The 23,750-nt window shown below is 42.5% G+C and overlaps 2 protein-coding genes across 13 annotated transcripts in view; one reads left to right on the forward strand and one right to left on the reverse strand.

Annotated features, from left to right (window-relative positions):
• The window catches only part of LOC110489394 (neurabin-1), a 94,412-nt gene extending 83,872 nt beyond the window's left edge, over positions 1-10,540 (reverse strand). For 4 of the 9 annotated variants that reach the window (XR_016493526.1, XM_090227658.1, XM_090227656.1 and 1 more), the window contains exons 1-2: positions 9,737-10,540; positions 2,352-3,913 (exon numbers count right to left, since the gene is read on the reverse strand). Coding sequence is in view for 6 of the 9 variants with exons in the window: in XM_090227658.1 (XP_090083784.1) it covers positions 2,352-3,764 (1,413 nt within the window). In the remaining 3 variants the exon portion in view is untranslated. Of the gene's footprint in view, positions 1-2,351; positions 3,914-5,803; positions 6,036-9,736 lie in introns of those variants that run through there. The other 5 variants (XR_016493525.1, XM_090227657.1, XM_036971345.2 and 2 more) reach the window with 2 other exon arrangements.
• LOC110488017 (epsilon-sarcoglycan) overlaps positions 8,850-23,750 on the forward strand; it is a 32,173-nt gene continuing 17,272 nt past the window's right edge. For 3 of the 4 annotated variants that reach the window (XM_021559969.3, XM_021559971.3, XM_021559970.3), the window contains exons 1-3: positions 8,852-9,037; positions 19,573-19,695; positions 19,979-20,136. In XM_021559969.3, the coding sequence (XP_021415644.1) occupies positions 9,001-9,037; positions 19,573-19,695; positions 19,979-20,136 (318 nt within the window). In that variant the 5' untranslated portion in view covers positions 8,852-9,000. Of the gene's footprint in view, positions 9,038-19,572; positions 19,696-19,978; positions 20,137-23,750 lie in introns of all 4 variants that reach the window. The other variant, XM_021559972.3, reaches the window with a different exon arrangement.

The raw sequence follows: 23,750 nt of genomic DNA on the forward strand, positions 1-23,750 counted from the left end.
TATTATATATGATTAAAGAGCAAGAGGTAATACCTTCTCTGGGAGAACAGATGTCTGGAGCTGCTTAACATTTACTCTCACACACACACATTTGACCATGATTGATTTTAGAGTCTCAAAACTCAATTTGAATGGTCCACAATGTGTAGTTTTTGTATTTTCTATTATTGTATCACACACATGCACAAACACAGACTGTCTTGGAACAATAACCTCTTTATAGCTCTTTGGAAATGTTTTGAGTTCTTATATTGTATATTAATAGGAGCAGTGGGATGAAATGGTTGAACTCTTAACCCAATATTCATGTTTTAAAAGCAGTCACCGTTACATATTGTGATGGCTGGTTATGGTTTATTTGCATCATTATAATACATTGGGCAGCACGGCTGGCAGACCTATATACAGTATTACGTTTACGATCAGCTGGCTTATCTGAGAATAACCTTTTTGCGTAGCGTGGGGATGTGATCTGATAATGGTATTCAAAGAATATGATATACTTCATTCTGTACGAAAAAGTAAACCTCGCTGATCCTATCCTCTTCGGTAAGGGAAAGGCAACAGCACACACGTGTGTATATATGTGTGTGTGCTGGTGTGTGCGTTTATGTGCCTCCATGAGTGTGTGTTCCGGCTGCTCCTGTGTGTGTGTGTAAGGAAGATTAGCGGTCCAACATCACATATAACTGGGGTAATTGTTCTACTCCGTTACAGCATGTTAATAGGATCGATCCCAAACCTGTGGAATGTTTGTCTTAGCTAGCCTCTGATCTTGATAGACACTCCCTTCACACACACACACTAGCACGCGCACACGCACACACACTAACACACAACACACACTCCCTTCTCTCACACACACACAGTTCTTGATCAGTGTTATTGTTCATATCAGTAGCAATAACACAGACAGGGAAGTCATTGTTTCCCAGAGAGTTAACAGATCTTCAAGAACAAGGAAATAAACCAACTGGAGGAATTTGAATCGAGACGCACCCATTATAAACTGGATGTAATCCCTTGAAAAAAGAACTGTAATAACATAAAGAGTTTTATATATTCAGAATACATTTGCTGAATTCATCTGACCTGCTATGGATAAATGTGATGCAAACATATTCTAAAAATCTACATCAATGTAATTCCTTGTCCTGTTTCATATTCTGAGAAATGTACTTTACATGACTCAGCAGGATACACACGTCTAATGCACAGCTCACAATGTTACCCAATCAATCCACACCATTTCCCACTTGGAGACCTGGGTCGTATTCATTAGTTCACACCGTAGCAAAACATTTACAACTTAAACCAAAACAAGTTCAGGTAGCCCCTGCCCACTTCAGCCACTTTGCTTCCGTTTTGTGGCTAGTGAATAATACCAAGAACATTGATGAACTGACTGACAGACTCATGGAATGGAGGTTAAAACACATCAACGTCTCTACCGGTGTGAAGACCGACTGGCCGCTGAGCCAGAATGATTACGGTTAGCTTTTCATGCACACATTACCCAGAAGGCAGCAGTGTGACCCCGAATACCACATTGCTACCAGACCCCCAGGCTTTGTCTAGATAGTTAAATAAGTTTATGGCTGTTACGCTCTACTGCTCATAATCATCATCATCCTCTTCATCAGAGAGGCATAGCTACCATTGGTGCTGTAGGTTGAGGAGTGTTCTATTTTCAAATCTCCAAATACAAGTTACCTGACTAATGGTATCACCTGACTGATGGTATCACCTGACGAATGGTATTACCTAACTAATGGTATCACCTGACTAATGGTATCACCTGACTGATGGTATCACCTGACTGATGGTATCACCTGACTGATGGTATCACCTGACTAATGGTATCACTTGACTAATGGTATCACCTGACTAATGGTATCACCTGACTGATGGTATCACTTGACTAATGGTATTACCTGACTGATGGTATCACCTGACTAATGGTATCACCTGACAAATGGTATCACCTGACTAATGGTATCACTTGACTAATGGTATCACTTGACTGATTGTATCACCTGACTGATGGTATCACCTGACAAATAGTATCACTTGACTAATGGTATCATCTGACTGATGGTATTACCTGACTAATGGTATTATAAATGGTATTTTGGGACATGAAGGGAGTCGGCTAAACTCAGATTATCTCATCATAATTATATGACCCGAAAAACATTAAATGTTAACAGATCTAGGGTCACATTTTCCTCCATCAATCCTAACCTTGAGCATTAGTGGGGGAAATATGAAACTGACCCAGCACCTTACAGCCAGAAATATTACCCAACACTGATGAGGTCAAAGGCCACAACATGAAAAAACAGACTTACCATCATGGGTTTGGTGCTGAAGCGTAGTTTCCTCTTCGGAGGGATATCCTCCTTCTCTTCCTCTGGTAGACCAGGGATCTCAGTAAGATCATTCCCAGGGTCATAGATGACGTCATCATCACCGTAAAGGTCATCCTCAGGGTCAGTACAGCTCTCCCCCCATCCCTGGTAGCAAGCGTCTCCGTCCGCGTTAAAAATCACCCTCTCGTTCCCACTGTATTCCTCATTGGGCTCTTCTGCCTGGTCCTCTGGAAAGACCCTGGGCCTGGAGGAGGCATTCTCCACCTCCACCTCCTCCCCACGGGCTTCTGCCTCATCCTGGGCTTCATCCTGGGCTGGGGTACCTGGGGTATCATAGGTGTCCTCGGAAGTCTTGTCCCCGACGGTGGCATCATTTGGGGGCCTTGAGTCTGTGCAGACTCCTGACGTCTCTCTGGAGCTGTCGGTTTCCTCCGCCTGCTTCTCCTCATACGATCCGTTCACTTCCCCTCCGTTGGTGGTGGCCCTTACGGGATGTCTCTCTCTGTCCCTCTGTCCTAACTCCCCTGCTGTCTCCTCTCTCTCCTGGGGCTCCTCCTCATGCAGGAAGGGTTTTAGCTCCACCGTCTCCGACAGCGGGCTAGGGCTGAGGAGGTCTTCTGAGGATGAGGACACGGGAAGTTTGCCCCCCACGCGGTTCCTGTACCCTCCACCACGCACCGGGGATTGGCGCGAGTCATCTTCGCTGAGGTCGCAGTGCCGGTGGAAGTTATCAGGGGAGTAGAGTGCCCGTCCTCGCCGGAATGGGCCCCCTCCTCCCCCTCCCTGGTGGTCGACGTTCTCAAACACAGCACTCAGCTGGCTCACGGTGGGCGACTGGGCTTCCGTCCTGGAACACTGTGAGTCCAGGGAGTCTGTGCTGCCCCTGTTGGAGCGCGACCCTCGCCAGTCATCCAGGTGCTCATGGGAACCCCTCTTCTCCCGGCCATAGGAGTAGACAGGCGATTGGGACGCATCACGTGACTGCTGCTCAAACAACTTCCTGGCCTCTACGACCTTTGACCCTGCGCTGGTCCGGTCCGTTATAGGGTGTTGCGTGAGCTTGATGACTGAGCCATCAACCTTGTTGATGAAGTTGGTGGGCTTGGTCATCTTCTGAGGCGACGGGTCTTCCCGCCTGGTGGAAGTACCAGAGCTCTCTGTGCCCTGCATCTGCATGAACATGTCCTTGATGCGGCTAACATGGGCACCATACTGTCGTCCCCGGCGCTGGGTGACCCGCTCAGTGTCCTTGAGCTGGGGCTCCTTGCTGTCCTGCCGGGTTGGCTGGTCGAAGGCCTTCTTTAGGGCCTGGAACTCGGTCCTGTAGGCGTTGCGGTGGGGAGAGGCGCTCCGGAGATTGCTCCTCTCCCCTGAGGCCTCCGTCTTCAGCATGATGGCGTCAGAGATGAGGAGGTGGAGGGGATCTCAGCAGCATCGCTGGGCCTTCATCTCACATATACTACTGTAGTATCCAGCGAGTTTCCTGCCTGTGTGATTATCACTGTGATTTGATTTCACACTTCATTAGGGGCCATGGACACCTGGGAGAGAAAAGGCGATGCCTGTTAGATACAAGAGATACCAACCAAACTGTCATAATTATGCTTTACACTACAATATGAGGTGAAGATCAATTGCAATCAAGCATCAGAACATTTCATAAACACCATTCCTAGCATGAATTAACTTAATCTTAGCACAAGAAATGCACTGAATATAAATTATATTTGCCCTCTAAAAGCTAGGGCTGGGAATTGCCAGGGACCTTACGATATGTTATTATCGTGATACTTAGGTGCCAATACGATATGTATTGAGATTATCACGATTCTATATGTATTGCGATTCAATACTGTGATTTTATTGCGATTCCGTAGTCCAAACATATTGATCACCATATGTTTGCTGCAGAGGAACAAGAGAGAGCCATGAGAAAACTATTTTTGATCAGTCATGGAAATAAAAGTGCTGAAAACAAATTGGCTCCCTATTTAAAAATAAGATGGAGAACAATCTATGAAGGAAAAGTACTGGAGTTTTACTAGTGCCCCAAAAAATATTGCAATATTGTCAAAACGATACAATACGAAATATTGTCAAAAAGAATATCCCGATATTCAACTGTATGGATTTATACCCATCAATACTAAAACACATTCTGATGGTAAAGATGCCTCTGTTTAGAAAGCAGTGAGTTGACCCATTTATCTAATCAATACTCACTTCCTCACGTGTAAGCTAAAACAAGCACTGATCAATATGGGTGATTGAAATCATGTGTGGGCCATCTGAAGATAGAGACTCAACTAAACATGAAACATCTTGAACATTGTTGAATACATGAACAAATGTGAACTATAGCATCTTGTAACATAAATTCAATGTTTGTGTGATAGAGACATGCCTTCTCTCCATTATGTAGCTAATGTTAATATTTTCCGTGTAGGATAGAAGCCTATCCTAAACCCGAGGTCTGACCATGTAGTTTACTGTCTCCCCACCGCCCCGGCCCGAGGCATTCTGCATGATCATCTCGATTAAGTCAAGGACTGAAGGACAGTTCAGCTCATAAAGACAGGCAGGCAGAAAAATGCAGGCTAGACGGAGGGTTTTTGGGAAAGGGTGCAAGGGGGAGTTGTTTACACACCACACACATAACTGTGATATAATCCATTGATAAAAACGATCCAAATACACTGTGGATTCCATTTGTTTACATAATGTTTATATAATTTAGTATGAACAACGCAATTTTCATTTCAATATAAAATGCCCTTATTTCAAATGTGTTTGTATGTGTTATTACTATTATATTAATGTAATTTCATCATACCACCCTGTTTGTGAAATTCACATTTGCTAATAAAAAAAATCCCACATGGGCTACGTAGGGTATCAGGTGGAAAACACTAGGATACACGAGAACAAAGATACATTTTTAAATGTTGCAAAGTGAAAAGATATCGGATAAATTTTACAAAATGTTTTCATCATCAGCTGGTCAACAAAAATGCAAAATTGCAACGTTCTGCAAATGCACCCGTTGCTGCTATGATAAACAAGATAAACGTGCTAGAATATTTTTCGGAAAGCAGTAGCCTATCCGCCCAGCCATTTTATCAACGTCGGACATAAATGGTAAACTTCTAGATGCAGAAGATAAAACTCGAACGTGTAACATTGTTTCCGCCCGCTCGAGCTTTATCCTACGTCGAACAGATAGACGCGCATCACCCACACAGGCATGGTTGTCAGCTCCACTTGAACTCTATATATTATAATACATTATTTAATTTCAGTAGCCCATGTAAAGGAAAACGATAGGGCTACTGCATAGTGTTGTTTATCATGTATAGAAAAAGCAGAAGTTAACTGTTTCTACCAGGCTACTCTCGATGTTTCACAAAGCACAAAACAAAAGAGTGACTTACGTTCGTTCATTGATTCATGTGATGAATGACCGCGACATAAAATAGTCCAGTAAAAATTCACATGAAATACTCTGCTATCGTTATAAATCCCCTCCAATACGACATTTCCATTCAAGCCCGTCGATAGTCCAGTATTATGTCGCCCTATTGACACTTTGACACACAAGCCGTGGTCTACACACCGCTAAACAACGCCATTGCAGGCAATGGGTGATGCTGCCGTGTGCACAATGTGGGAGCCGACGCTATTAAATATTCCATCTCAATGAAGGGTGCGCAACTGGATGTTTTCTAAGGTGAAAACATCTTATATATCTTAATCAACTAGTAACAAAAACATATTTTACATTTAGAAAATATGACGTTTTGCAAATGGCATACACATGTGGCAGGTGTTTAACCTTATCGCAGTAATGGTTTGGTCCAGTAAAGTGCAGTCTGGCAAAAATACCACCACAAATAACTTCACTGGCTTTACTATGGTTGTCACTAGTTACCACAGCCGCAAAGTCAAAATTGACATGATCATACAAATTTATGAAAACAAAAATGTGCTTTTTGGTCTTCATTTAAGGTTAGGGTTAGGCTTAAGGTTAGCAGTGTGGTTAAGGTTAGGGTTAGTGTTAGGTTAAACTTACTTATCCTACCATTTACAGTACCTAATGGGTTACATGTACCACCACACACCATATGAATCTAAGAACACAACAAATTAGAATAAAAGTATTGCGTCAAAGGAGCCAGCTTATAGCATATGCAGCTGACTGGGCCATGTGATTAAGAACCTAGGGATCTTTGGGATCTGAAAGGGGCTCATTATTCCATTTTTAATGTGGGGATGCCGTTTTACTAATGTCAACATCATGGACACTTCACTATCACAACAAGTTCTCACTGTGGTATTATTATAGTCATATTTTGTATTTAGTACACTTCACTTGACATGATCATATTGGGGATGCAATGAAGAAAGGGGAGAGGATCAGATTTGATGCAGTTCATTATGAGATAAATAGATTTCACATTGGCATGATGATCACCTGGATCAAAGGCTTGTCTGTTTAGAAAATGAGATCCCGGGCAGAGTAAAGGCATGCGCTAATACAGCACAATTCTAGAAGGCTTGTATTGACCAACATGGTTTCCCCCACTGACTACAGTGTTTAGTCCTCAACTGGCCAATGAATGGGAATCCCCATATAGACTACAGTATATAGGCTATATTATGAAATACACTCACCATCTCCACCCACAATTACTAGCACCTCAAATCTCTACATGTTGCTAAGCAACCAATTTTTTTTTATTGGAAATTGAGAAAAGAAAAACATCCCGGAACTGCAGAGAACAGGAGATGCTATGCTATTCTTCACAGTGCATTGAATGCACCCAATCAAAATCATTATAAAAAATCTCTACACATTTAATATACTACCGTATCGTTGATCACACTCGTTGATCATATATGCCGGAACAGAACCTTTCTAAAGACTTGTGGTGGAAAAAGCATTACCAGTGTGTCCTGCTGTATCTGTGCCCAGCATAATAAACTCCAAGGGAGCAAAGATGGAGACTTAAAGGCCCAACGCAGCTGTTTCTATATCAATATCAAATCATTTCTGGGTAACAATTAAGTACCTTACTGTAATAGATTTCCATTAAAATGGGCAGAAAATAATTTTGTTGGACTGATCTGAGTGGGGGGGGGGGGGGGGGGGGGGGGCTGAAAACGTTCTGTCATTGGTAGAAAGGTTTGGAACTACGTTTTTTATTTGACTATTAACTAATTTACTGCATGATGATGTCACCATGGATAGCCGAAACCCCCGCCCATGCAAACCTGCTAATTAGACGGTCCTGTGAAGATTGGATTTTCAACCAGAAAATAACACTGATCAAATATTTTCAGACAGTGTTAGTTACATCAGCTGTTTCATAATATGATCCAAAACACAGAAAAACATTAATTTTAACTGTACTGGGCCTTTAAGAGTGACTGACCCTTTCTTCCTTCTTCAGGACCCTTGTCTGAGCTGAATAGCCCAAAGAGGAAAGGGGGCTGAGGGGCTGAGCATGGCCATCTGTCTGCTCTGGTTCACCACAGGGGGAGAACAGATTTTAATAGACTTCTCAGACATCTCACTGCCCTCTTTACAGCTGGACTTACACATTGCAAGGAGGGGTGGTAGGGATGGAGGGGTTGTGTTGGTCACGCAGGGTCAATATCACATCTACATAATTTTAGAAGCAAGGCACAGAGCGAGAGAGGCAGTTAGGAAGTGCATCTCAGTTTCCACCTATTTTTTTGCCCACTGCACACAAAATTAGGTGGAAACTGAGCTACACTTCCTAACCTCCTGCTAAATGTGTGACCCTATTAGAGACACATATTTCCCTCAGATTACACAGACCCACAAAGAATTCGAAAACAAATAAAATTTTGATAGACTTCCATATCTACTGAGTGAAATACCACAATGTGAAATCACAGCAGCAAGATTTGTGACCTGTTGCCACAAGAAAAGGGCCACCAGTGAAGAACCAAAACCATTCTAAATAGAACTGAAATGTATGTTTATTTATTTTCCCCTTTGTACTTTAACGATTTGTATATAGACATAATATGACACTTGAAATATCTTTATTATTTTTGAACTTTTGAGAGTGTAATGTTTAATGTTATTTTTTTATTGTTTATTTCACTTCTGTTTATTATCCATTTCACTTGGTTGGCAATGTAAACATATGTTTTCCATGCCAATAACATATGTTTCCCATGCCCCTTAAATTGAAATTGAATTGAGAGAGGGAGAGAGAGGGGGGAGGGAGTGAGTGAGAGAAAGAGAGAGAGAGAGAGACAGACAGACAGACAGACAGAAACACAGACGGACAGATCGTTGTTTTAGTGACTCGATTATGTAAATTGAAATTGTGATGCTTTTTAATTTAGATAAAATTGCATCATTCCCATTTTTATGATAGGAGTTGCCCCACTGATTTGCATAATTTGCTATAGATTATCATTTGACTGCTCATTTTATTTTCCAGTTTCTGCGCCAGATGTTCCAACCAATGAAAGCGCTCGGGAAGGAGGAGGCGGAGGCTGGAATTTCAGGGATGCTTGTTATGGCTGTCAAACCACTAGCGATGAGAAAAACATATTTTTCCATGTAAAATTCACCCGACTCCAATGAAAAATGGACACAACGGTTGTTCCTGTATGGATTTATATGGGTATGTATAGATTTAAAATGGAAATATTGAGAAATAGGCACGCCTTTTCATGTTATGAATGTTAGCTATTAGCAAGCTAGCATGGTACAGCTATGTGGTTGGTGGGCTGGTCATTTCTTCACACTGTCATGGAACAAATAGCTAACGTTAACTTGCTATCAAGTTATTCAGGGAAAAGGTGCCTTGTCGTTTAAATCTACTTGTATTTATCTAGATAGAAAACGAGCTATTTAGGATATGGTATTGTTAGTTATTAGTAGCTACAATATAACTATTTTACTATTAACGTTATTTTGCAACAATGTTGCTATTCCTCCAAGGATGTGTTGTTGGTTAGCATGTTCCTCCAACATTCTGTTTCACTGACACAACGTATCACCTTATTTAGCCCAGGTGTTACACATGTATAATACACTACCAATATTATTACACCTAGTACGTCTATGCTACAGTATGTCATCAGTCCTGCAATTCATGAGAAGATGTTACTCTTCATCTTGCATTTCTCATATATTTCTCAATGCATTTCTCATATTTTTGCATGACATGTAGCCTGGAGTGGAGTTTAGTCTGCTATATGTAGCCTAGGCTACAAAAGCCATATTGAATACTATAGTAATCACGTGTGAAAACATCTTTCCTCACCACGTTAATATTATTTAATCACAGCTGCAACGAAAAAAATATGCTCATTGTTACCTTAGTCCAGAATGGTTGTGCTCCAAGTTTAGGTTAGGTACAGTAGGGACGTCTGAGTTTGCTGTGGTCCTCCCCTGCTAGCGACCACTGCCTATATAGGCAGACACAGGCAACAGTTTCCCCTGCTAGCGATCACTGCCTATAGAGGCAGACACAGAGCACAGTTTCCCCTGCTAGCGACCACTGCCTATCGAGGCAGACACAGAGCACAGTTTCCCCTGCTAGCGATCACTGCCTATAGACTGCCTATAGAGGCAGACACAGAGCACAGTTTCCCCTGCTAGCGACCACTGCCTATCGAGGCAGACACAGAGCACAGTTTCCCCTGCTAGCGACCACTGCCTATAGAGGCAGACACAGAGCACAGTTTCACTTCCAGGTAGGATCACTGCCTATAGAGGCAGACACAGAGCACAGTTTCACTTCCATGTAGGATCACTCCGGTCTAGAGAGAGAGACCAAAGGCTAGATCAAATCTAATAGCGCTCCCATAAGTCTGTGTAGTTTTAATGAGAACTAAATGCACATGCATTCCCCCTGACCGGAAATTACAGACTGATCCACCTTCCTCCACCTTACACTGCTGATTGGAAAGAATAACAGGACAGAGGACATCCCCTTGCTGCCTAGCCAGCCTTTCAGGAGACAAGCTCTTTTTTCTATGTGTGGCCAATGACATTAATAAAGACTATTTTTGGCTAAGGCTGCTGTGTGCCCAAGGTCGGGTTGGTCCATAAATGCATAAAAGAAGGGTTATCCATTCTGTTAGTGATCTGCAGCAAGGGAACATGGCAAGGTGTGTGTGTGTTTTGTGTGTGTGTACACTAGCCTATATGCATGTGAGTGTGTGTGTGTTAGTATGTTTGTATGTGTGTGCGTGTGATGGCTCCCGCGGGATTATCTCGTGGTTAGGGAGTTTAGCATTAACCATTAATGGGTGATGTATTAGAGTAGGCTGTTGGTTCATCATCTCCAGAAGGACTTGCTGTGCCCACAGATCCAGGTGTAAGCAGATCTGATGCTATTAGCACGGCCTGTCATTAAATTAGCAAATTATATCTGCTTTCTTTGGCTGGAGTCTCTCAAATGCGTTTCAAATGCCACCCTATTACCAATATAGGCTACTGCACTACATTTTACCAGGGCACATGTGGCTCTGGTCAAAAGTATTCTCTCAGAAAAAAGGGTTCCAAAATGGTTATTTGGCTGTTCCCGAAGTAGAATCCTTTTGGGTTCCAGGTCTACATGGAACCAAAATGGTTCTCCTATGGGGACAGCTAAGAACCCTTTTATGTTCTAGATAGCACCTTTTTTTCTAAGAGTGTATTGCATTATGTAGGGAATATGGTGCAAGTTAGGATGCAGCCCTCTTGGAGCCTCTAAGAAATAGACTGACGGCGACCTGGGAAAGGCCATCTGGGCTGACACATAGAAATTTAATTTGGAATGTTGACTTGAATGGGGATTTCCATTCTAGTAAGTCTCATTCTATGGGCTGACATGTCTGTGGGCAATGTGTGTTAATTAAACCGCATCAAGCATCTCTGAAAGGAAGGGTCGATGCTTGACCTTGGCTGCGGCTGTGACCACCATGGGGTTTGTAGTGTGACGCCTAATAGAATAATATACTTAAGTGTGATTTAAGAGAAGGTCACTGACAGACCTGGGCTGCTTCCCAAAATGTCACCCTATACCCTATATAATGAACTACAGTTGACCAGGGGCCATAGGGACAGCACACTATGTAAGGAATATGGTGCCATTTGGGATGCAACATTAGTTTTATGGTGTACTGACATTGGAACATTCAGCCAACTATAGGAGTAGCCTAGATCATAGCTCAATGTGCAGTAGTGGTTGCCGGGCAGGTTAGCGGTTGCTGGGCCGGTTCTATTTCTATGGCTTCGTCACAGTCCACTGATCCCAAGCGTGTGATTATTTCACATCTATACAACCGTTTAGATCATTGACCGCCTTTTTCTGTGACCAGGTCCCCGGGGACAAAGGACATCTGGGACACTTTAATGTTTAGTGTTTTGATTCAGAAGGGGATCCTAGATCTGTTTGGTTAAAGTAGTCAAAGTCCATTGAGACATTTGTTCACAGTCTGATTTTGAATGGGCTTCAGACAACTGTGTGCACTGGATAGGATGTAGGCTAGCGTAATCTGACTGTGCTGTCTGTAATCTCTTCTGTCCCAGAGTGGTTTAACCCTTTATGTGGACTCTTGTGTTTATTTTTCTCCAGTTTCCCAGACTCAGATTAAGTCTAGTACTGGACTAGAAAGTATGTTCATTCTCCATTGAAAGTGATTTTTAGTCCAATTAGGACTAGGCCTAATCTGTGTCCGGGAAAGCAGCCCAAATCTCCCAGTATGTCATAACGATGATGAAGAAGGAAGATGATGATGGTAACATGTTTTCCAGTAGGGAGTAGGGACCTACACTATATTTACAAAAGTATGTGGACTAGAGGTCGACCGATTAATCGGAATGGCCGATTAATTAGGGCCGATTTCAAGTTTTCATAACAATCGGAAATCGGTATTTTTGGACACAGATATTTTTTTTTTTTACACCTTTATTTCCCTAGGCAAGTCAGTTAAGAACACATTCTTATTTTCAATGACGGCCTAGGAATGGTGGGTTAACTGCCTTGTTCAGGGGCAGAATGACAGATTTTTACCTTGCCAGCTCCAGGATTCTTGCAACCTTACGGTTAACTAGTCCAACGCTCTAACCACCTGCCTCTCATTGCACTCCACGAGGAGCCTGCCTGTTACACGAATGCAGTAGAAGCCAAGGTAAGTTGCTAGCTAGCATTAAACTTATTTTATAAAAAACAATCAATCAATCATAATCACTAGTTAACTACACATGGTTGATGATATTACTAGTTTATCTAGCGTGTCCTGCTATAATCGATGCTACGCAGGGGGATGATTTAACAAAAGCACATTTGCGAAAAAAGCACAATCGTTGCACGACTGTACCTAATCATAAACACCAATGCCTTTCTTAAAATCAATATACAGAAGTATATATTTTTAAACCTGCATATTTAGCTAAAATAAATCCAGGTTAGTAGGCAATATTAACCAGGTGAAATTGTGTCACTTCTTGCGTTCATTGCACGCAGAGTCAGGGTATATGCAACAGTTTGGGCCACCTGGCTCATTACGACCTAATTTGCCAGAATTTTACGTAATTATGACATAACATTGAAGGTTGTACAATGTAACAGGAATATTTAGATTTAGGGATGCCACCCGTTAGATAAAATATGGAACGGTTCCGTATTTCACTGAAATAATAACCGTTTTGTTTTCAAAATGATAGTTTCCAGATTCAACCATATTAATGACTAAAGGCTCGTATTTCTGTGTGTTATTATGTTATAATTAAGTCTATCATTTGATATTTGATAGAGCAGTCTGACTGTAGGCAGCAGCAGGTTCGTAAGGATTCATTCAAACAGCACTTTAGTGCATTTTGCCAGCAGCTCTTCGCTGTGCTTTTAGCATTGCGCTGTTTATGACTTCAAGTCTATAAACTCCCGAGATTAGGCTGGTGTAACCGATGTGAAATGGCTAGCTAGTTAGCGGGGTGCGCGCTAATAGCGTTTCAAACGTCACTGGCTCTGAGACTTGGAGTGGTTGTTCCCCTTGCTCTACAAGGGCCGCGGCTTTTGTGGAGCGATGGGTAACACTGCTTCGAGGGTGGTTGTTGTCGATGTGTTCCTGGTTCATGCCCAGGTAGGGGGGAGGAGAGGGACAGAAGCTATAATGTTACACTGGCAATACTAAAGTGCCTATAAGAACATCCAATAGTCAAAGGTATATGAAATAGAAATGGTATAGAGAGAAGTAGTCCTATAAATACTATATTAACTATAACCTAAAACCTCTTACCTTGGAATATTGAAGTCTCATGTTAAAAGGAATCACCAACTTTCATATGTTCTGAGCAAGGAACTTAAACGTTAGCTTTTTTACATGGCATATTGCACTTTTACTTTCTTCTCCAACACTTAGTTTTTTCATTATTTAAACCAAATTGAACAAGTTTAATTATTTATTTGAGGCTAAATTGATTTTTATTAATGTATTATATTAAGTTAAAATAAGTGTTAATTCAGTATTGCTGTAATTGTCATTATTACAAATACATTTTAAAAAACGGGCGATTAATCGGTATTGGCTTTTTTTGGTCCTTCAATAATCGGTATCGCCGTTGAAAAATCATAATCGGTCGACCTCTAATGTGGACACCCCTACAAATTAGTGGATTAGGCTATTTCAGCCACACCCGTTGCTGACAGGTACAGTGGGGAGAACAAGTATTTAATACACTGCCGATTTTGCAGGTTTTCCTACTTACAAAGCATGTAGAGGTCTGTAATTTTTATCATAGGTACACTTCAACTGTGAGAGACGGAATCTAAAACAAAAATCCAGAAAATCACATTGTATGATTTTTAAGTAATTAATTTGCATTTTATTGCATGACATAAGTATTTGATACATCAGAAAAGCAGAACTTAATATTTGGTACAGAAACTTTTGTTTGCAATTACAGAGACCATACGTTTCCTGTAGTTCTTGACCAGGTTTGCACACACTGCAGCAGGGATTTTGGCCCACTCCTCCATACAGACCTTCTCCAGATCCTTCAGGTTTCAGGGCTTTCGCTGGGCAATACGGACTTTCAGCCCTCTCCAAAGATTTTCTATTGGGTTCAGGTCTGGAGACTGGGTAGGCCACTCCAGGACCTTGAGATTCTTCTTACGGAGCCACTCTTTAGTTGCCCTGGCTGTGTGTTTCGGGTCGATGTCATGCTGGAAGTCCAAGCCACGACCCATTTTCAATGCTCTTACTGAGGGAAGGAGATTGTTGGCCAAGATCTCGCGATACATGGCCCCATCCATCCTCCCCTCAATAGGGTGCAGTCATCCTGTCCCCTTTGCAGAAAAGCATCCCCAAAGAATGATGTTGCCACCTCCGTGCTTCGCGGTTGGGATGGTGTTCTTGGGGTTGTACTCATCATTCTACTTCCTCCAAACACGGCGAGTGGAGTTTAGACCAAAAAGCTCTAATTTTGTCTCATCAGACCACATGACCTTCTCCCATTCCTCCTCTGGATCATCCAGATGGTCATTGGCAAACTTCAGACGGGCCTGGACATGCGCTGGCTTGAGCAGGGGGACCTTGCGTGCGCTGCAGGATTTTAATCCATGACGGAATAATGTGTTACTAATGGTTTTCTTTGAGACTGTGGTCCCAGCTCTCTTCAGGTAATTGACCAGGTACGCCCGTGTAGTTCTGGGCTGATCCCTCACCTTCCTCATGATCATTGATGCCCCACGAGGTGAGATCTTGCATGGAGCCCCAGACCGAGGATAATTGACCGTCATCTTGAACTTCTTCCATTTTCTAATAATTGCGCCAACAGTTGTTGCCTTCTCACCAAGCTGCTTGCTATTGTCCTGTAGCCCATCCCAGCCTTGTGCAGGTCTACAATTTAACCCTGATGTCCTTACACAGCTCTCTGGTCTTGGCCATTGTGGAGAGGTTGGAGTCTGTTTGATTGAGTGTGTGTACAGGTGTCTTTTATCCATGTAACAAGTTCAAACAGGTGCAGTTAATACAGATAATTAGTGGAGAACAGGAGGGCTTCTTAAAGAAAAACTAACAGGTCTGTGAGAGCTGGAATTCTTACTGGTTGGTAGGTGATCAAATACTTATGTAATGCAATAAAATGCAAATGAATGACTTAAAAATCATACAATGTGATTTTCTGGATTTTTGTTTTAGATTCCGTCTCTCACAGTTGAAGTGTACGTATGATATAAATTACAGACCTCTACATGCTTTGTAAGTAGGAAAACCTGCAAAATCGGCAGTGTATCAAATACTTGTTCTCCCCACTGTATATAAAATTGCGCACACAGCCATGCAATCCCCATAGACAAACATTGGCAGCAGAATGGCCTGCACTGAAGAGCTCAGTGACTTTCAACATGGCACCATCATAGGATTCCACCTTTCCAACAAGTCAGTTCGTCAAATTTCTTACCTGCTAGAGCTTCCCTGGGCAACTATAAGTTCTGTTATTGTGAAGTGGAAATGTCTAGGAGCAACAACGGCTCAGCCACAAAGTTGTAGGCAACACAAGCTCACAGAAAGGGACCGTCAAGCAAGTGCTGAAGCGCTTAAAAATCATCTGTCCTCGGTTGCAACACTCTCTACCAAGTTCCAAACTGCCTCTGAAACAACGTCAGCACAATAACTGTTCGTCAGGAGTGTCATGAAATGGGTTTCCATGGCAGAGCAGCCTCACACAAGACTAAGCACAATGCACAATGCACCATGCACAATGTCAAGCGTCGGCTGGTTTGGCATAAATCGCCACCATTGGACTCTGGAGCAGTGGAAACGGGTTCTCTGGAAGGATGAATCATGCTTCACCATCTGGCAGTCCGACGGACAGATCTGGGTAAGGCAGATGCCAGGAGAACGCTACCTGCCCAAATGCATAGTGCCAACTGTAAAGTTTGGTGGAGGAGGAATAATGGTCTGGGGCTGTTTTTCATGGTTCGGGCTAGGCCCCTTAGTTCCAGTGAAGGGAAATCATAATGCTACAGCATACAGTACAATAACATTCTAGATGATTCTTTGCTTCCAACTTTGTGGAAACAGTTTGGGGAAGGCCCTTTCCAGTTTCAGCTTGACAATGCCCCCGTGCACACAGTGAGATCCATACAGAAATGATTTGTCGAGATCGGTGTGGAAGAACTTGACTGGCCTGCACAGAGCCCTGACCTCAACTCCATCAAACAACAGCAGAGGGAGCACCCCCCTATCCACATCGACGGGACAGTAGGGGAGAGGGTAGTAAGTTTTAAGTTCCTCGGCGTACACATCACAGACAAACTGAATTGGTCCACCCACACAGACAGCATGGTGAAGAAGGCGCAGCAGCGCCTCTTCAACCTCAGGAGGCTGAAGAAATTTGGCTTGTCACCAAAAGCACTCACAAACTTTTACAGATGCACAATCGAGAGCATCCTGTCGGGCTGTATCACCGCCTGGTACGGCAACTGCTCCGCCCACAACCGCAAGGCTCTCCAGAGGGTAGTGAGGTCTGCACAACGCATTACCGGGGGCAAACTACCTGCCCTCCAGGACACCTACACCACCCGATGTCACAGGAAGGCCGTAAAGATCATCAAGGACAACAACCACCCGAGCCACTACCTGTTCACCCCGCTATCATCCAGAAGGCGAGGTCGGTACAGGTGCATCAAAGCAGGGGCCGAGAGACTGAAAAACAGCTTCTATATCAAGGCCATCAAACTGTTAAACAGCCACCACTAAGATTGAGTGGCTGCTGCCAACATACTGACTCAACTCCAGCAACTTTAATCATGGAAAAATGTATGGAAAAATGTATCACTAGCCACTTTAAACAATGCTACTTAATGTAATGTTTACATACCCTACATTACTCATCTCATACTGTACTCTATACCATCTACTGCATCTTGCCTATGCTGTTCTGTACCATCACTCATTTATATATTTGTATGTACATATTCTTCATCCCTTTACACTTGTGTGTATAAGGTAGTTATTGTGGAATTGTTAGGTTAGATTACTCGTTGGTTTATTACTGCATTGTCGGAACTAGAAGCACAAGCATTTCGCTACACTCGCATTAACATCTGCTAACTATGTGTATGTGACAAATACAATTTGATTTGATTTGAATTGGAACGTTGACTGCGAGCCAGGTCTAATCGCCCAACATCAGTGCCCAACCTCACTAACGCTCTTGTGGCTGAATGTAAGCAAGTCCCCGCAGCAATGTTCCTACATCTAGTGGAAAGCCTTCAGAAGAGTGAAGGCTGTTATAGCAGCAAAGTGAGGGACCAAATCCATATTAATGCCCATGATTTTGGAATGAGATGTTTGACAAGCAGGTGTCCACATACCTTTGGTCATGTAGTATATGTTCATCTCTTCCAGGCTCTATTTCCTGCTAATGGAATTTAAGTTATTTGTCTGCAGTCATGAACAGTGGAGCTGTCTCTCTCTCGCACACACACACGCACACGCACACACACACTGTACTGCAGTTCTACCCCCTCCCTCCCTTCCCAGCGCCCTCCCTTTCCCATAGTGATAAAAGACGTAGCTCCACTGGAGGAGGGAGGGGAAAAATAGAGAAAGAGAAACGCTCTGTCAAACCAGAGAAGAAGAGGGGGAGGAGGGGGAGGTAGAAGAGGTAGAGAAAGAGAAACACTGTCAAACCAGAGAAGAAGAGGGGGAGGAGAGAGGAGGGGGAGAAAGAGAGTAATGGCACACAACACCTCCAGCTCTCTCTTGCATAAACCATCTTAAGAGCTTCCATTTGCCTCTGCAACACTTCCTGAATAAAGAATATGTGTGTTTGTGTTCTAAGTGGAAAGGGTCTAAACAGTAGGTTGTGGTATAATGGAGTCAGGGAGTATGAGACAGAGAAGAAGGTACGCTAGGTTCCAGAACAGTCTGGGATTGGGATCATTTTTTTAAACTTTTAAATTAATTATATATAGCCATTCATTATTGTGGAACATAACTTATAAATGAGCTGAGCAAAACTGTCTTACCCTTTCAGAACCCCCATCCGACAGCTGTTTACCAAAATAAGAGGCGGGGCGTGGCGGCTGTTTGGTTGTTGGAATCCCAGACTGTATCTTTAAGAGGCTGACTGAGTCCCAGTACTGCAGCTCCCTACTGCTGTTGACAACCATTCACTGCTCTGGCACTCTGGTTCCTGATATCATAGGCCTTTAATAACTACTGACAAGTCAACTGTGGCCTGGGTGCCTGGCTGACTGTTCCTGCACTCATCACCACTAGGCTCGGCCTATATCAAAGACCAGACTGAATAGCTTAAACTTCTCTGGCTATATACTACTGGCCTTGTTTGGCAAGGAAACAAAACATATGTACCAGCTCTCCCAATTTAGCCAGCAGCCTCCAAATAGATTTCTAGATCAATTAAAGTGGGAATCGGGTTGAAACAATAAAACAGCTGAGGAATGGGGCTTGTGAAATATAACCACTCTCAAATGAATAGACAGAGGTATGGATGAAAGGACTGACCATCCATTACACTAAGATTATACTTTTAACCATGTACATTGTTGACAAAAATGTGGGTTCTGATGGGGTACGATAGTTGAACTAAGCTCATACACTACCGTTCAAAGGTTTGGGGTCACTTAGACATTTCCTTGTTTTTGAAAGATGTTTATTTTTTTTTGTCCATTAAAATAACATCAAATTCATCAGAAATACAGTGTAGACATTGTTAATGTTGTAAATTACTATTGTAGAATGAAATGGCTGATTTTTAATGGAATATCTACATAGGTGTACAATGGCCCATTATCAGCAACCATCACTCCTGTGTTCCAATGACACGTTGTGTTAGCTAATCCAAGTTTATAATTTTAAAAGGCTAATTAATCATGAGACAACCCTTTTGCAATTATGTTAGCACAGCTGAAAACTGTTGTTATGATTAAAGAAGCAATACAACTGACCTTCTTTAGACTAGTTGAGTATCTGGAGCATCAGCATTTGTGGGTTCGATTACAGGCTCAATATGGCCAGAAACAAAGAACTTGAACAATGTACACATGATGGAGATTTTCACCTAGGAAAGGGACATTTTCTCCCTCCTGAATGCCGTTGGTAGGGGCTGTAATGATGAAGACACACACGCATTGCCTCCCCCACACACAGGACCCCCAGCTAATTACCTCGGTGTCCTCTCTCTGTGCTACAGTGGTCACCATCCTGTCGACGTTGCACGCTGACCGGAACGTCTACCCGTCTGCAGGTGTGCTGTTTGTCCACGTCCTGGAGAGAGAGCACTTCAAAGGAGAGTTTCCCCCCTATCCCAAACCTGGTCTGTGTTCCTTATTGGATCACTCAATTCAATAATAATAATAACCAGATAATAATAACCAGATTACTTATTTTACTATTACTACTAGTACCTAGTTATTATTAATACTAATAATAAATACTCATCTATTCAGTAATAACATATATTTAGCTAAGCTACAATACAGTAAATGCATAAATGTCAGTGTCAGAGTAGCATTTACATCTCACACTATCAGGGTCTAGTTGACTAACTACTAGGCTGGGTGCGTTTATTGTACATGTACCAACGTCTGTCCGTACAGGGGATTCCAGCAACGACCCCATCACTTTCAACACCAACCTGATGGGCTACCCAGACCGGCCAGGCTGGCTGCGTTACATCCAGAGAACCTCCCACAGCGATGGGGTGCTCTACGGATCCCCCACTGCCGAACACGTGGGCAAGGCCACCATCATAGAGGTGTGTGGCTCCATTTACTGCTAATGCAGCTGGAGTATATTGTCTGCAGAGCTCGCTCTCAATTTCAATTCAATTGAAGGGGCTGTATTAGCATGGGAAACATACAGTTGAAGTCGGAAGTTTACATAGACTTAGGTTGAAGTCATTAAAACTCGTTTTTTAAAACCACTCCACAAATTTCTTGTTAACAAACTATAGTTTTGGCAAGTCAGTTAGGACATCTACTTTGTGGATGACACAATCAGTTTTTCCAACAACTGTTTACAGATTATTTCACTTATAATTGTTACGTCCGTCGTTGAATGAGAGACCAAAGCGCAGCGTGGAAAGTGTTCATCGTACTTCATTAAATGAACACCAAAAAACAACAAAATATAAACGACCGTAAAGCTCTGTAGTGCTAAACAGCAACTATACAAAGACAAATTCCCACAAACTAGGGTGGAAAACAGGCTTTCTAAGTATGATTCCCAATCAGAGACAACGATAGACAGCTGCCTCTGATTGGGAACCCTACCCGGCCAACAAAGAAATAGAAAACTAGAATGCCCACCCAAATCACACCCCGACCTAACCAAATAGAGAAATAAACAGGCTTTTTAAGGTCAAGGCGTGACAATAATTCACTGTATCACAATTCCAGCGGGTCAGAAGTTTACATACACTAAGTTGCCTTTAAACAGCTTGGAAAATTCCATAAAATGATGTCATGGCTTTAGAAGCTTCTGATAGGCTAATTGACATCATTTGAGTAAATTGGAGGTGTACCTGTGGATGTATTTCAAGGCCTACCTTCAAACTGCGGGGTGGTTAGAGCGTTGGACTAGTAACCGGAAGGTTGCAAGTTCAAACCCCCGAGCTGACAAGGTACAAATGTGTCGTTCTGCCCCTGAACAGGCAGTTAACCCACCATTCCTATGCCGTCATTGAAAATAAGAATTTGTTCTTAACTGACTTGCCTGGCTAAATAAAGGTACATTTAAAAAAAAAACTCAGTGCCTCTTTGCTTGACATCATGGGAAAACCAAAATAAATCAGCCAAGACCTCAGAAACAAAATTGTAGACCTCCACAAGTCTGGTTCATCCTTGGGAGAAATTTCCAAATGCCTTCATCTGTACAAACAATAGGACGCAAGTATAAACACCATGGGACCACGCAGCCATCATACCACTCAGGAAGGAGACCTGCTCTGTCTCCTAGAGATGAAAGTACTTTGGTGTGAAAAGTGCAAATCAATCCCAGAACAACAGCAAAGGACCTTGTGAAGATGCTGGATGCAACAGGTACAAAATTATCTATATCCACAGTAAAACAAAGAAATAACATGGAACAAAATCGCCATAAAAAAGCCAGACTACGGTTTGCAACTGCACATGGGAACGAAGATTGTACTTTTTGGAGAAATGTCCTCTGGTCTGAGGAAACAAAAATAGAAATGTTTGGCCATAATGACCATCATTACAGTGCCTTGCGAAAGTATTCGGCCCCCTTGAACTTTGCGACCTTTTACCACATTTCAGGCTTCAAACATAAAGATATAAAACTGTTTTTTTTTGTGAAGAATCAACAACAAGTGGGACACAATCATGAAGTGGAACAACATTTATTGGATGTTTCAAACTTTTTTAACAAATCAAAAACTGAAAAATTGGGCGTGCAAAAGTATTCAGCCCCTTTACTTTCAGTGCAGCAAACTCTCTCCAGAAGTTCAGTGAGGATCTCTGAATGATCCAATGTTGACCTAAATGACTAATGATGATAAATACAATCCACCTGTGTGTAATTAAGTCTCTGTATAAATGCACCTGCACTGTGATAGTCTCAGAGGTCCGTTAAAAGCGCAGAGAGCATCATGAAGAACAAAGAACACACCAGGCAGGTCCGAGATACTGTTGTGAAGAAGTTTAAAGCCGGATTTGGATACAAAAAGATTTCCCAAGCTTTAAACATCCCAAGGAGCACTGCGCAAGCGATAATATTGAAATGGAAGGAGTATCAGACCACTGCAAATCTACCAAGACCTGGCCGTCCCTCTAAACTTTCAACTCATACAAGGAGAAGACTGATCAGAGATGCAGCCAAGAGGCCCATGATCACTCTGGATGAACTGCAGAGATCTACAGCTGAGGTGGGAGACTCTGTCCATAGGACAACAATCAGTCGTATATTGCACAAATCTGGCCTTTATGGAAGAGTGGCAAGAAGAAAGCCATTTCTTAAAGATATCCATAAAAAGTGTTGTTTAAAGTTTGCCACAAGCCACCTGGGAGACACACCAAACATGTGGAAGAAGGTGCTCTGGTCAGATGAAACCAAAATTGAACTTTTTGGCAACAATGCAAAACGTTATGTTTGGCGTAAAAGCAACACAGCTGAACACACCGTCCCCACTGTCAAACATGGTGGTGGCAGCATCATGGTTTGGGCCTGCTTTTCTTCAGCAGGGACAGGGAAGATGGTTAAAATTGATGGGAAGATGGATGGAGCCAAATACAGGACCATTCTGGAAAAAAACCTGATGGAGTCTGCAAAAGACCTGAGACTGGGACGGAGATTTGTCTTCCAACAAGACAATGATCCAAAACATAAAGCAAAATCTACAATGGAATGGTTCAAAAATAAACATATCCAGGTGTTAGAATGGCCAAGTCAAAGTCCAGACCTGAATCCAATCGAGAATCTGTGGAAAGAACTGAAAACTGCTGTTCACAAATGCTCTCCATCCAACCTCACTGAGCTCGAGCTGTTTTGCAAGGAGGAATGGGAAAAAATGTCAGTCTCTCGATGTGCAAAACTGATAGAGACATACCCCAAGCGACTTACAGCTGTAATCGCAGCAAAAGGTGGCGCTACAAAGTATTAACTTAAGGGGGCTGAATAATTTTGCACGCCCAATTTTTCAGTTTTTGATTTGTTAAAAAAGTTTGAAATATCCAATAAATGTCGTTCCACTTCATGATTGTGTCCCACTTGTTGTTGATTCTTCACAAAAAAAATACAGTTTTATATCTTTATGTTTGAAGCCTGAAATGTGGCAAAAGGTCGCAAAGTTCAAGGGGGCAGAATACTTTCGCAAGGCACTGTAAGTTTGGAGGAAAAAGGGGGAGGCTTGCAAACTGAAGAACACCATTCCAACCGTGAAGTATGGGGGTGGCAGCATTATGTTGTGGGGGTGCTTTGATGCAAGAGGGACTGGTGCACTTCACAAAATAGACGGCATCATAAAGAGGGAAAATGATAAGGATATATTGAAGCAACATCTCAAGACATCAGTCGGGAAGTTAAAGCTTGGTCACAAATGGGTCTTCCAAATGGACAATGACCCCAAGCATACTTCCAAAGTTGTGGCAAAATGGCTTAAGGACAACAAAAGCCCTGACCTCAATTCTATAGAAAATGTTTGGGCAGACCTGAAAAAGCGTGTGCGAGCAAGGAGGCCTACAAACCTGACTCAGTTACACCAGCTCTGTCAGGAATGGGCCAAAATTCACCCAACTTATTGTGGAAGCTTGTGGAAGGCTACCTGAAACATTTGACCCAAGTTAAACATTTTAAAGGCATTGCTACTAAATACTAATTGAGTGTATGTAAACTTCTGACCCACTGGGAATG

The sequence above is a fragment of the Oncorhynchus mykiss genome, chromosome 30 (assembly GCF_057628025.1).
Source record: "Oncorhynchus mykiss isolate SJ-2025 chromosome 30, ASM5762802v1, whole genome shotgun sequence".
Lineage (NCBI taxonomy): Eukaryota > Metazoa > Chordata > Actinopteri > Salmoniformes > Salmonidae > Oncorhynchus > Oncorhynchus mykiss.